Below are 14,607 nucleotides of genomic sequence, written 5' to 3' on the forward strand. Positions count from 1 at the left end.
TTCAGTACATGCTACCAGGAGCGACCACCTGCTGGAGTACACCATCTTGTGCGTGTACTCGTATTATAGAGTACATTTCCATCTGGTTAATTTTATTCTAACCTGCTACATTGCAGTAATCATTTATTACCGAGGTGCCCCCGCCATCTTGAAATTCGGACGCCATCTTGAAATCATGTAATAATGTAGCTAGAAAAGCGGAAAAAAATCCAAAATTCATCAAAAAAATCACTCATTAACTTACATATCGATTTGATCCGCTCCAGTCCTTGGTTCGACCCTCGATCGTTACAATAATGTTTAATTTTATGAAAAAAATAATAACTTCAATAAACCATGTTCAACATTCTTAAAGAGACTTTAAATCCTCTACTACCATCATCCTATAAGCCATCAAGACCACCATATTGGAAATTCGTAATTGTAATGCTAGAGATTCGGGAAAAAGTTCAATATTCATTAAATAAATTCGTAATCTATATACTGATTGATTAGATCGACTAAGGTCCTTGGTTCGATCCCTGGCCGATACAAAACAACTTTAATTTCAAAAAAGTACCAGAAAAGTGTAAGGTTCGAGAAATAAAACACCACAAAGTCTTTTACAAACATAATATTTACTACACAATTTCTATCCTACTACAGGATCACTTGCGAAAGACAGCAATCTTATAAACATTTAGCTTTGCATAGACGTGCAACGACTACTTCTTAGCTCCAACAGCTCCAAATGCTCCAACAGCTCCAAATGCTCCAACAGCCTCCAAATGCTCCAACAGCCTCCAAATGGCTCCAACAGCTCCAAATGCTTCAACTACCTTTTCTTTCAACAGCTCCAATGATATTGGGCTACAATGCTACGAGTCTAAGAGACAACGAGGCTACAAGGCTACGAGTCTAAAAGGATCTAGCTGGTTCCGAGTTATACATGGCTGAGAGACTGCATGACTAAAAGACCGCATGGCTACGAAACTACATGTCTATGAAGCTACATGGATACAAGTCTACTCGGCTCCAACACGCAATGTACACACAGTACACACAGGAAAACGAAAAGTACACACAGTAAAACGAAACGTACACACAGGAAAGCGGAACGTACACACAGTACACACAGGAAACGGAACATACACACAGGAAAACGGAATGTACACACAGGAAAACGAAATGTACAAACAGGAAAACGAAAGTACACACAGGAAAACGAAAAGTACACACAGGAAAACGAAATGTACACACGGGAAATCGGAACGTACACACAGTACACACAGGAAACGGAATGTACACACAGGAAAACGGAACGTACACACAGTACACACAGGAAACGGGACGTACACACAGGAAAACGAAATGTACACACAGGAAAACGAAATGTACAAACAGGAAAACGAAATGTACAAACAGGAAAACGAAATGTACACACAGGAAAACGAAATGTACACACAGGAAAACGAAATGTACAAACAGGAAAACGAAATGTACAAACAGGAAAACGAAATGTACAAACAGGAAAACGAAATGTACACACAGGAAAACGAAATGTACAAACAGGAAAACGAAATGTACAAACAGGAAAACGAAATGTACACACAGGAAAACGAAATGTACACACAGGAAAACGAAATGTACAAACAGGAAAACGAAAGTACACACAGGAAATCGGAACGTACACACAGTACACACAGGAAACGGAATGATCACACATACAGTAGCGGAAACACAGACTTATTTGGAAATCAGGATACAAGAAATAAAACATACTTTTTTAAAATATAAATAATTAATTTTATTTTTCATTAGTACACACATGACAGTTAATCAAATGATTAATGTATGGAGCCAGCGTTCCGAAGTTCTTTAAGTATGGTCGATACTTCCACGATATGCGAGTAGTTTCCTCTACGAACAGATGCCACCATCAGTCTTAGCCGGTCAACCAATATGTTTGGATCTTTCCATGATGTGGAATCAATCTCTTCTGCCACCATCATCCTTGCACGTTTATTATAAATATTCTGATCTCTGCTGTCCTCCGTTTTAACACCAACCTCAGGGTTACTTTCATCATCGAGCCAGTGATCATCACAAGCTTGATCAGATTTATTTATTATATCATGACGTTTCCATCGCTTCGGTCTCAGGACACCACCACATTCTTCGGTCTTGTCAGCTTTAGGTTCTGCATCACAGTCTTCGATCACGTCGCCAGCTTCAGAGTCACTGTAGCAATCACCGTAGAAGGCATCGTCTTCACCCAGATTACCGTATAAGAACTCGTTATCGTCGATGTCGAAGTGTCTGCATCGCCTTCATGCTTCCTTTTTAGGAGTCCATTATTTTTACAAAGTATGGAGTATCTGCTAAATATAGGCTTGAGTGTATTTTCACTTTTCAAGGTGTTGATACTTCCAATAGTTTCAGTCTTCCCGAAACCATCAGCATCCTTCAATATTTGTTTCTCGTCACGATCGGCGTGCTACGGCTTACATCATTTCTATATTAATAATATTATTTGTCTTAAAATCTCCGCGTCCGTGTCACTATCACAGACGTAAAGACACCATCTTCGTAGCTGTCATCAATATTACCATGAGCTGCATCAATATCACTCATTTTATGATATCGTTTCCACATTTCAGTTGTCAGTGATTTACCCGCAATCTATGATCTTGTGAGCTCCATTCTCATTTTCTGTAAAAGCTAGTGTGTACAGTTATATTATTTAATCCTTCAACCCATCATCCCAAACCCAATTAAATCATCTTAGTATATAGAAAAAAATCATCAAAGTTCCTTTCATTTAATCATAGGAACCGCTTCATCCCTTTCACCTTCAGTAGGTATAGTTTCTTGAGCCCAAGAGTCTTTCATTATATACCATGCAGTGTTCTTCAAGAGATGTGGTATACCACCATTTCTACATACATATCCATACTATCATTAATTTGTTTACACAAAAAAAAACCTTCACGTTATTTTTACATGTCTTATTAAATTATTACTTCGACTAAAATAATTACCACACATAGTAATTTCTACAAAGGACACTTTGTCCAAGGCATTTTAACCAGCATCTGTCTGAAAACAACCATGTCCCATCTATATCACAAAGTAAACGAGGGTTAGTGGAGATAGGTCAAACAAGTGCTAGTCACTCATAGGGTAAGAACCATGTGTTCGATACCTATCTCAGTCATTGAAGCATCTATGTATTTTTCTTACCTCATGTAGAAAATATGTTCCAATACATACAAATTTAAACTTATTCACGTGCGACTAGTCAAAAGTACATAAATTCAAGCACGTCAACTGCAAAAAAAAAAAATTCTCAAGGATAGAGGCAGAGACTTCTCGATCAAGACACGCCTACCATCACCTGCAAATGAACATTGACCCCTCGCGCGGGAATTGCAAGCTTGCAGAATGCTGCGACACTCATATGTTTTGCTCAAGACATGCATACATCTCATCACTAGCCTTCCAACTCAGTACACGTAAAACTCCAGTGAAATCATAATCCAGCATACGTAAAGTACTTGCTGGAACCACTTCAAAGTATACATCACCGAACCAGAGCAGAAAATCAGCCTACGAATGTATATCTTGCTACCTACAAAAATAAATGTGTAGCACATATACGAGAGGAGTCGAACTTTACATACCATACTCAATACTCTGATAATTATAAGCGGCAAAATATTTTAAATCATGACCCCGGCTAGTATACATTTTTTTCGTGAACCCTAAATTCATGTTAGTAATCAGTACGAATGTGCGAGTAATTCGGACGAATAATCGCTTACCAAGTATCCAGAATCTTACTGTTACAGCCCAGCCAGTGCACCAGATTACTTCGAAGTGTACGCAATTGATTAACATTATTAAATTTTTTAATATCACCTCCGTAGTGTACACCAATATATGACAGGTTACGATTTAAGACCATAGATTTCCCACAAGTATGTTATGTTTATTTCGGGAGAGTAATAAATTATTATTTTAGAAATAATAAATCAAGTTCCTATCAGATTTGCTCTAATGTTACGGCATTACCTGTACCTGCACTTTACCAAAACATCTCCCATAAAAATCTTAAGAATGCAGATGGCATACTCAGACTGAAATAATTTTAGCAAAAAAAAAAAAACTGTCTTCAGCATTATTGGTAAACAAAATAATACTCACAAACAAGACAAAACGGACATTACAAATCCGACCTAAATTACGTGCCACATGTAGTTTATTACATTAAGATAAACGATGTAGGTTAAGAAAAATTAATAAAAAAATTCTTTAATTCAATAATTTATTTTAAATTGTACATGCATACACAATAAAATCTGACACTGTATGTATATATATCGCATACATTTTCTCAGTCCTTGCAACATTCATTTCTATTAAAATAAATTATTATATTTCGTTTTAAGAGTGACAAAATGCAACTAATTCATACAGATCACGATACATCAGATCAGGAGTGTAACACCTTAGAGGACCAGAGATGATGCTAGAAACCCATCTTTACAAAATTTATAATGTTTTTTCAAGTAAAATTTTCGTGTAACCTGTACACCGCACTTCTCACACAGAAATTTTACACGGTCAAGATTTCTTCTGCATCCATGCTTTTCATGGATGCGTGTACTTCGTAGTCGCTCAAATCGTTTACCACAGTAGCGGCACTGATACAGATATTCATCGCAATTATCATCGCTTCCTCGATGTTCAACTTGCAAATGAACTTTGCTTTTACAATGCCTAATCAAATTACTTTTGTTTGTGAAATGTACACCACATGGGTCACACGGAAATGTCACACGATTAGCGTTTCTTCTACAGACATGATTTTCATGTCTTCTTGCATGTTGACGGTATTTAAAACTTTTGTCACAGTAACAGCACCGATGTTCGTTAGTCGTTCTTGAATCACCAGTTATTGAAGTTTCCACCGAGGACGAAACGAAGTTCGTAGAGTTTTCCTGTGTAGCCAGCACCACCGGCATTAAAGTCTCTCCTGCTGACGGTATCACGACTGTTGAAGTCTCCTCTTGTGATGACGTCGTCGTCGTTGCCGACGGGATCTGCACCTTCTCCGCCATAGCTGACGTCAGGGTTCCCGTAGTCGATGGTACAACATCCATCAAGTTCGTCGTTTTAGATGGTAAAGATGCCATCGAGTTCACAAGAACAGGTAATTACGCGTCTTATGCATCAGAAGAATCAAACTAGGTGATCCTTACACCGTCGTCGTCGCCAGTAACAAACTGAGCGACCTGCTGTCTAGGACTCGCTTATATACATTCACCGGTTGGAATAATACGCTAGTCAAATCAAGAACCATTTACTATAATACTCGAGTCAATACATCATCCAATGTTATTACTAAAAAAAAATTAGGAATTTCAAGAAATAAAAGTTTAAATTATATATTGAAACAACTAATCTCTCATCCTACATACACGGTTCATTTAGACTTACTAGAAGGATTAAGAGTCTCTGATCAATGGAACTTTCAGAAACCAAACATAGTTTCAACTACTCAAATTTAAATTTTATTATGTACAGCTACACATAACCTCCAACTGACTCCAAATGTCTACAACACATGTCTAAAATAATTTATACGATACCGGGCTAGGTCCAAAGTCAATTATTTTTGTACCTCTCATCTACAGTTCAGAGGACCTTCAGTGTTGATATAGCTACAGCCAAGACATGTCCAGTACCATACATCTTCAAAGCCTTAAAGTCGATCCTTGTTAAGCCTTACGACAAAAGTCTCCGAAACAAGAGACCTACTCTACAAGTTTACTAGACATTTTAAGCTTGTCATAGCACACATCGATAAAAATCTTCGTAAATAACCCAAAATATTATCAGACCACTAACATTCGATTTATGCACATACAGTAGGTCACCAACATATTCGTCAACACATGACCATTCTACATTAAGCTCCTCACTTACTTATATCAGCCTAATCGACTACACTCAGCACACATAAACTAAAAGAAGTCAAATAACATCCTATTATTTATTTACATTCGAATATTTAACAGCATGCCGACTGCTAATTAAATAAGCCTGACAGTGAACATGTTAGCAAAGTTTACTTTTATATAGGACCAGGAATCCATTGAACCTTCAGAACCTAGCTACACATACACAGTGCTGGATGCAAGGAATTCTACACTCAGTTGTCATCACTGACACTCATATTACATCATAGGCACTTGAGTCAACACTCATTTTCCATCATTAACATTCACTCAAATGCAAATTAACCACCATCGACACTCAATTCAACACTCACTTTCCATAATCTAAACTCAATTCGGCACTCATTTTCCATAGTCGACACTCAATTCAACACTCATTTTCCATCATCGACACTCAATTTCCATAATCGACATTCAATTCGACACCCAATTTCCATCATCGACACTCAATTCGACACTCATTTTCCATAATCAACACTCAATTTCCATAATCGACACCCAATTCGACACCCAGTTTCCATAATCGACACCCAATTCGACACTCATTTTCCATCATCGACACTCAATTTCCATAATCGACATTCAATTCGACACCCAATTTCCATCATCGACACTCAATTCGACACTCATTTTCCATAATCGACACTCAATTTCCATAATCGACACTCAATTCGACACTCAATTTCCATCATCGACACTCATTTTCCATCGATGACACTCAATTCAACACTCATTTTCCGTCATCGATACTTAATTCTACATACTCCTTCCTTCTTCGACACTCATTTTCCATCATCTACATACAGTAAAATGGAAACTCTCCACACACACACACACACACACACACACACACACACACACACACACACACACACACACACACACACAGATATATATTAATATATTCATACTCAACTCAATTCTTTAAAGTAGCAAACACATGAACTTTATTAGGGCATGAATAACGACACATTTTGATAACAATTTTTAAAATTATATTTATATCAAAAAATACAAAAGTATAAAAATTCGTCAGTCAATAAACATTACTAACTTATTATATATACCCTGAAATTCTAAGTTCATCAATAATAGCCCACGTTTCTTTGATAACTGATAAAATTTCATCATCTTGCGAAACAAGTAAAAGTCGCAACCTGTTCACCAACACGTTCGGGTCTTTCCACGATATATAATCAATTTCACTTGATGACACCATCTTCTTCGATTGTTTGCTGAACATATTCTGAAAATCGTTGTAATAATGATTATGATAATTTGTATCATCATCATCGCTGCTGTCCACATCTTTATCAAACACACTGACATGTTCATCTTGCATATCCCAGTATTTCTAATTTTTTGACATTGGAGTACCGTCATTGGCATCAAGCTTACTTGCTAATTTTCCAAAAAAAAATATTCCAAAGTCCGTAGAAGTCTACGATAAGACGTCTTGTCACTTTTTCTGGAGATGTTACTTTCATTATCTTCTACCTTACTTATATCTCCAACACCATTTAAGCTATATCCTTTCTCAAGACCTGGAGAGATTTTAACACAATCGCTTTTAAGACTAGGTCGATCAATTTCATTGTAAGACATACTGTCCCCCGAGCATATCGTCTCCATCTATGTACTTTATCTCCTGGACGAGCTTGGCTTTACAAGTTTTATAGTGTCTTTTTAAATTCTCTCCTCGTGTCATCCGCCTACCACACTTGCCACAACTTAGTATTTGATGGAATGGACTTTTAACACAATCGTTCTTTTCATGTCTACGAGCATTATAGCTTTTATCAAAGTATTTGCTACAGTATGTACAATGTCCTTCAGATCGAGATCGATATTTGAGTATCGTACCTTCACTAGACTGTACGTACTCCATTATGGTTGAATAGCCACTAAAAGTATTATTTAGGTACTTCGTATTTTTATGTATGAACATTCATCAATTATTTACGAAAAAAGATTTTTTTTTCTCATTTTGACTAAAAAACTCATGTTCCACATAGTTTTACTACCCACCTTCATATTTCCTCATATGTTATGTTGTAAAAGCAGCCAAAGTTGGTTGTAGGTTACGGAATGCTCACTCACGATCTGTTGAAAAAGGTGTGCTTCCCTAGATCTCAAGAGGAAGAACATTTACCTTATTTAAAAATTAGTGAATAATATCATGGCCTAGCAAGAATCACAAGATAATCTATTCACATATTAGCAATCATCATGTATCAGTTGTCTGTATATGCAGTCTCTGTTGTCTGTATAAGTAGACAATGTTTTGTGTGGGATGCGGGATGCTCCCTAACGATCGCAACAGAAGGAGGGCTTCGCTAGAACTCAAGGGGAAGGGAAATCTTCGTGTGTGATAGCTTTTCCCATTTGTTTCAAGACATAGTAATCGTCTGATTAATGAACTTTGGTTTTTATGTGATTTCCACCTGTTAAAATTATTTTTTAAGTGTTGATTTGATAATATGACTTCGGAAATTTATACGAAACTCTGAATAAAATTACCTGTCTTAGACACCAAGGACAATACAGTTTGTCTTTCATGTTAATGCTTTTCAGCTGTCTCAAAGCATATTATTTGTTTGAGTAAAGTTATTATTTTTTAAATCCACCTTCATAAAAATATTGTAAGTGCTGATTTATTGACAGAATTTCACTGATTAAATGTAACTCTGAATAGAAATGACATGACTCAGTAAGTAAAAAATTCTTCATGCAGAGATAGATCTCTCACAAATAATCTGAAGCACTCGGTGAAAACCATCAGATGTCTAGTTAGGTATAATCAGAAACACTTGGAGAAAGCCATCAATATAATAACAAGAATAATCTGAAGCACTCGGAGAAATCCATCAGATGTCTAGTTAGGTATAATCAGAAGCACCCGGAGAAAACCATCATAATATTGTCAAGAATAATCAGGAACACACGGAGAAAACCATCATAATATTGACAAGAATAATCAGGAGCACACGGAGAAAACCACCATAATATCGACAAGAATAATCAGGAGCACACGGAGAAAACCACCATAATATTAACAATAATAATCGGAAGCACAAGGAGAAAACCACCATAATATCGACAAGAATAATCGGAAGCACACAGAGAAAACCACCACAAGTTTTCTTTGATATCATAAAAATACAGAAAAAAAATATTTAAAAATAAAAATAAATTAATAAAAAATTTTAAATGACAAAAATAAATAAATAAATAAATAAAATTCTGGCTTGTACTAGAACTATATCTTTGCTCAATAATGAGAAGTTCACAAGCTAGCAGAATTAGCAGGAAAAAAATTTGAAATGTTTATGTATTAATAGGACAAGTGCTGAAATTTTTCAAATTATTGTGCAGGAAGTTCACTTGTCATATTTTACTAAGAATTTTATTAAGGATTTTATCAGAGGTAGCCTACCTATTAATGATTTGTTAATAGTATTTAAGTTTCTGGCTATTTTAAGGTGCATAATAAAAAAAGTCTCCAATACTGAGTGTGGTTATTAGTTTGCTCACAGAAGCAGAACAAAAGAGAAAGCTAAAAGCCTGTTTTTGATTGAATCATAGGAATGCTTTTTTTTTTTTTTTTTTTTTTTTTTCACCTGTCGAATATGAAACTAACAATTGATCTGTTGCAATGTAGCAAATCATGCACTATAGTCCTTGTGCCAGACAAATTGGTATAATTTGGGGGGACCAAACGAAACTTACAGGACTTGATTATTGGGTCATGAGGAACTGAAAAATTAGTGATAGACATCTCAATATGGTAGCTTTTAAAAATGGCAGCCATTCAAAATGGCTGCTGACAGTGAGGCATTCAAAGTCATATTTCTCAGCTATGGTCAATCCGATTTTAACAATTTTTTTTTTAAATTAAACATCAGAGTTACATCTTCAGTTTTGATTCTTAACTAATTTCTTGTAACTGTAATAGTTTTTGAGAAATTTTGAAAAAGCCTAAAATTTTGGCAGTATTGTACTGCTGCTGAAAAACGAAGCTTTTTAGCAAAAACAACTATGAATACCAAATGAAGCTAATAAAATGGTCTTTAATTAAAAAAAACATTCAATTTAATCGGATTTTTGTAGCCTGAGGAACGATTAATTATTTATGATGACTTAGTGTCCAAGTATCCTTGTCCCAACCGCTAAAATAATATTATTTTGGTATAAATTGGGGGGACCAAACTAAACTTCCATGACTTGATTATTGGATGATGCGGAACTTAAAAATAAGTGATAGACATCTCAAAAGGGTAGTTTTTAAAATTGGCGGCAATTCAAAATGGCTGCCGACAGTGAGTCATTCAAAGTCATATTTCTTAGCTATGGGTTATCCGATTTTAACCATTTTTTAAAAATTAAACAGCGGAATTAAATCTTCAATTTTTATGCTTAACTAAGTTCTTGTTAACTATAATTGGTTTTGAGAATTTAAAAAAAAAAGTGCTAAAATTTGGACAACATTATACTGTTTATACTGTGATGTATCACTGTAATTTGTGTAGTTGTAGTATTATGGTTTCATGACGAGATTTTTGCCTATCAAATACAACAAAAACACCGTGAAAATAGTTACATATTGTGTTATTCTGAGTCAAGAGTTCTACAGAAGCAGTTAAATATATTTGAAATTTTTTAGTCAGTTGTGAGAAGTGTTTTTTTTTTTCCAGAAGAAATCAATGGCGGTCCTCTTATAATTTTCTCATTAGAAATATAGGTTACGTTCACGGGTGTGTGCTAGCACAGTTTCCTAAATTGTGCAATGAAAACACGGTGAAACTTGTGAGACTAAGCGATTCAGTATCGAATGTGTTTTGCTACTCTACATTAGGCTTAGGCCTATTCTTGATAGTCTGAGTGGATAATTGTGTGACATTCACGATGTCTAAATTCAATCCTGCTTGGCTAGATGGATCACTGTTTCCTGACTGGAAAAAGTGGCTATGTCGTGTTGAGGGTGATAACAATAGTGCAAAATGTATTTTGTGTAAAAAGGTATTTTCTTTGAGTAGTATGGGTAGGCAGTCTGTGAAGAGCCATCAAGAAGGGAAATTTCACAAACAGTTGGTTACTGCGAGCAGTATTTCTGCATCTATGTCAGCATACTTAACAAAGCCTTTAAATCACCAAGAAACAAAGGGATCAATTATTTAAAGTGTTTCCACAGCACCAAATTCTGAATTACCATCCAGCATACCAGCATCCTGTTCATTGTTAACTGGATCATCATCATCATCATTCAGTGCTCTCAAAGAGCATCTTCAGGTATGGTAAATAAAATACATTTTCAGGGAGACAGTAATGTCAGAAAGGCAGAAATATTGTGGGCATTACATGTCGTTCTGAAAAAAGACAGTTTTAATAGCCAACAAGGAATAAGCAATTTGTTTGCTAAAATGTTTCTAGATAGTTCTATTGCACAAGAAATGCAGCTTAGTAGTACCAAGACTGCATACTTAGTTACTTATGGACTTGCGCCATATTTTTTTCACAAACTTGCAGATGAAATCAGATCCACAAAATACATTGTTGCGTGCTTTGATGAATCCTTCAATAGGGTAAGAAAGGTACAACAAATGGACATAGCTGTACGTATATGGGACGTCAACAAAAATCAAGTAATGACCAGGTACTGGAATTCTTCATTTTTAGGCCATTCTACAGCTGATGATCTCTTAGAAGGGTTTCAACAGGGACTAAAGGATGTGGAACTATCCAAAATTGTACAAGTATCCATGGTTGGGCCGAATGTCAATTGGTTGTTCATTAGAATATTGAAGGCAAAAACTAAGGTGTGCGAAGAAGATCCAGATATATTAGACCTGTGATCTTGTGGTCTCCATGTTGTTCATGGTGCCTTTCAAATGGGTTTTAGAAAGACTGGGTGGGATTTTGTTCAATTTTTAAGGGCAATATCTTCTGTGTTCAAAGACTCACCTGCTCTACGATCAGACTTCAGACAAGTTACAAGTTGCAGTGTTCTTCTGATCAAATTTTGTGATTGTCGGTGGTTGGAAAATGTCCCAGTGTGTGAGAGAGCAATACAAATTTTTCCTCACTTGAAAATTTTTTTTAAGACCAGTAAATTACCTACTACATATTCTGTTGAGAAAGTGAAGGATTGTTTGAGGGATCCTTTGTTGCTAGCTAAGCTGAGTTTTTTTCCTGACAATGGCTTCTTCACTTGAACCATTTTTAAAGAAGTTTCAAACATCGAAACCAATGTTACCATTTGTGCATAAGAAATTGGAGGACTTGCTAAGAGAGTTGCTGGGACGTTTTATTAAGATGGAAATTTTGAAAGCCAAGACAACTGCATATCAGCTTAGTATTAATTTGGACAATGTAAGTCTGGGACTTCCACTCTCAAAGTTGAAAATTGGATTTACTGCAAAGCATGGGTTAGGTGTGGTTGATGTAAAAGAATTTCAGAAACAAAGGTTCCTAACAGAATGCAAAACATGCATGGTTCAGATTGCCAAGAAACTTGTTTAACGTAGCCCAATAAAATACAAAATGGTTAAAGCTGCTTCTTGTTTGGACCCTAGATAATTTTTGGACAAACAGAAAGAGTGTAGGACAAGCATGGATACATGTTTGCAAATTCTTATGTCTGCCAAGCACCTAACTGCTCTTCAATCTGATAGAGCTAGTGTTCAGTTTACCAAATTTGTTACTAATATCAATTCTGACAAACTTGCATCATTTCATGTACACAATAACAGATTGGACACTTTTTTTTGCAGATATGTTGAGTGGAAAAGAACAGTTTAAAGATATATGGCTTGCAGTGAAAATTATATTAATTCTCTCACATGGTAATGCTTTTGTGGAATCTGGATTCTCTATCAATAAGGAGATGCTTGTTGAAATCTCCATGAGGAATCTTTGATTGGCCTGCGACGAGTTTGGGATGGAGTTAGTAATGTCGGTGGTGAAAATTGTATCCAAGTAGATCAGGAAATGATAAAATATGCCAGAGGAGCAGCTTCAAGGTACAAAGGCACCCTGGAGCAAAAATGTCAAAATGAAGAAGAGGACAAGAAGTTGGACAGATATTGTAAGGAAGAAAAAAAAATTGAAGACTAGAAATTCAAGAGCTGCTAAATAAAAAACTGGAAATAGAGAAACAAAAAGAGCATTTAGAAATGAAAATTAAAAAAATTAAGAAAAATATGTAATGGGTTTAAAGAATAGCCAGTACATATGTATTTGTAATATTTTGTGAATGTACATTGAATATGCAAGATACCTAAACATTTTTTTCCTATGCAGCAGAAGTAGTATAACATTAGGCCTATGTATGTCTAAATGTTCACAGCAATTTAGCAGGTAATAAAATAGCTGATATACCTTTATGTTAGTAGCATAAGTATGCCTGTATATTATTTAAAATTGTTCTTATTGTGATTAGTTTATTGCATTATTTTTTTTTAATTTAGCACAGGGCAAATATATTATAGGACAGGGAAAACTCAGGGAAATTTACTGAAACAAGTTGGTGGGAACCCTGACATTGGTAGGCAGTTCAATGCTTACAACTTTAGTTTATTATTTACAAACATAGGTTCTTATTATATTAATTTACAGTCCACAATCTAATTAGTTTTTATAAGAGGAAAATATTAGTTAAAACCTCTTTCTGTTATTAATCATATAAATTAGGCACATTACATACCACAAACAATTTACAACATGGGGAGGTAGGATGAAAAATAAGCATTAGCATACATTTATTTTAATTTTTTACATTGTTTATGGGATGTGAAAAAAAGGAATGTTTAGACAATGAATAGTGCATGTATCGGACAGTTTTGTGATTATAGAGGTGTCTTAGAGTAAATGGGTTGCTGCATAAACCTAGTTATAGAGTTTTTTTTACCTAGTGGCTGGTGGGTGTATGATAAGTTGATACTGTAGCTAAGTATTTAGTAATAAAATGTACTTTTTTCTCTCCACAGGAATCCGACCCTAAGAAAAATAAAAAGAAAAAATTCAAGCATGCAGATACAAAAGCTCACAGGCCTCCAACGGTTAAGGAGCTGAATCAACTTAGAGAAACTGAAAATCTTTTCCATTCAAATCTGTTTCGCTTGCAGGTAATTAATAGCTTTTTTTTTTACAGTTGTAAATTATAATTATTCCTAGTAAAAAATACTGAAGATTATTATGGTGCTTTTTCCAACATTTCAGGTTGAAGAAATGCTGAAGGAAGTGGCTGTCAAAGCGAAGTATACCATTTTATTTCAGGCGTGGTTTGAAAGCATTTCAAAACTACTGAATTCAGCAGATCCATCTCCAACGTATGAGGTAAAAAAAAGCTGTAATTTTTAATTACAGGCAAGAATATAGTAAATCTCTAAGAAATTTTTCAAGGGACTTGATGCTAAAAATTTCTTAACAGGGAAAACTTCTGAAAAGGGAAATACATTTGCTTCATAAAAACAAATTTTACTCAAATGACATATTGCTTAGCTCAAAATTACGCTTACTAGTTATCATTAGCATGCTGGAAAAATTATACAATTATATCAGTGAATTGAATTATTTAAAATGAATTTTTTTAACAATCACAATAAAA

General features: G+C 35.2%; 1 protein-coding gene across 2 annotated transcripts in view; it reads left to right on the top strand.

The window, feature by feature from the left end:
* The window catches only part of LOC134527140 (nucleolar protein 6), a 227,698-nt gene that overhangs the window by 5,418 nt on the left and 207,673 nt on the right, over nt 1-14,607 (top strand). Inside the window, exons 1-3 of one of the 2 annotated variants that reach the window (XM_063359532.1) lie at nt 13,200-13,358; nt 13,988-14,125; nt 14,220-14,336. In XM_063359532.1, the coding sequence (XP_063215602.1) occupies nt 14,229-14,336 (108 nt within the window). In that variant the 5' untranslated portion in view covers nt 13,200-13,358; nt 13,988-14,125; nt 14,220-14,228. Of the gene's footprint in view, nt 1-13,199; nt 13,359-13,987; nt 14,126-14,219; nt 14,337-14,607 lie in introns of those variants that run through there. The other variant, XM_063359531.1, reaches the window with a different exon arrangement.

The sequence above is a fragment of the Bacillus rossius genome, chromosome 1, assembly GCF_032445375.1.
Source record: "Bacillus rossius redtenbacheri isolate Brsri chromosome 1, Brsri_v3, whole genome shotgun sequence".
In the NCBI taxonomy this organism is placed as follows: domain Eukaryota; kingdom Metazoa; phylum Arthropoda; class Insecta; order Phasmatodea; family Bacillidae; genus Bacillus; species Bacillus rossius.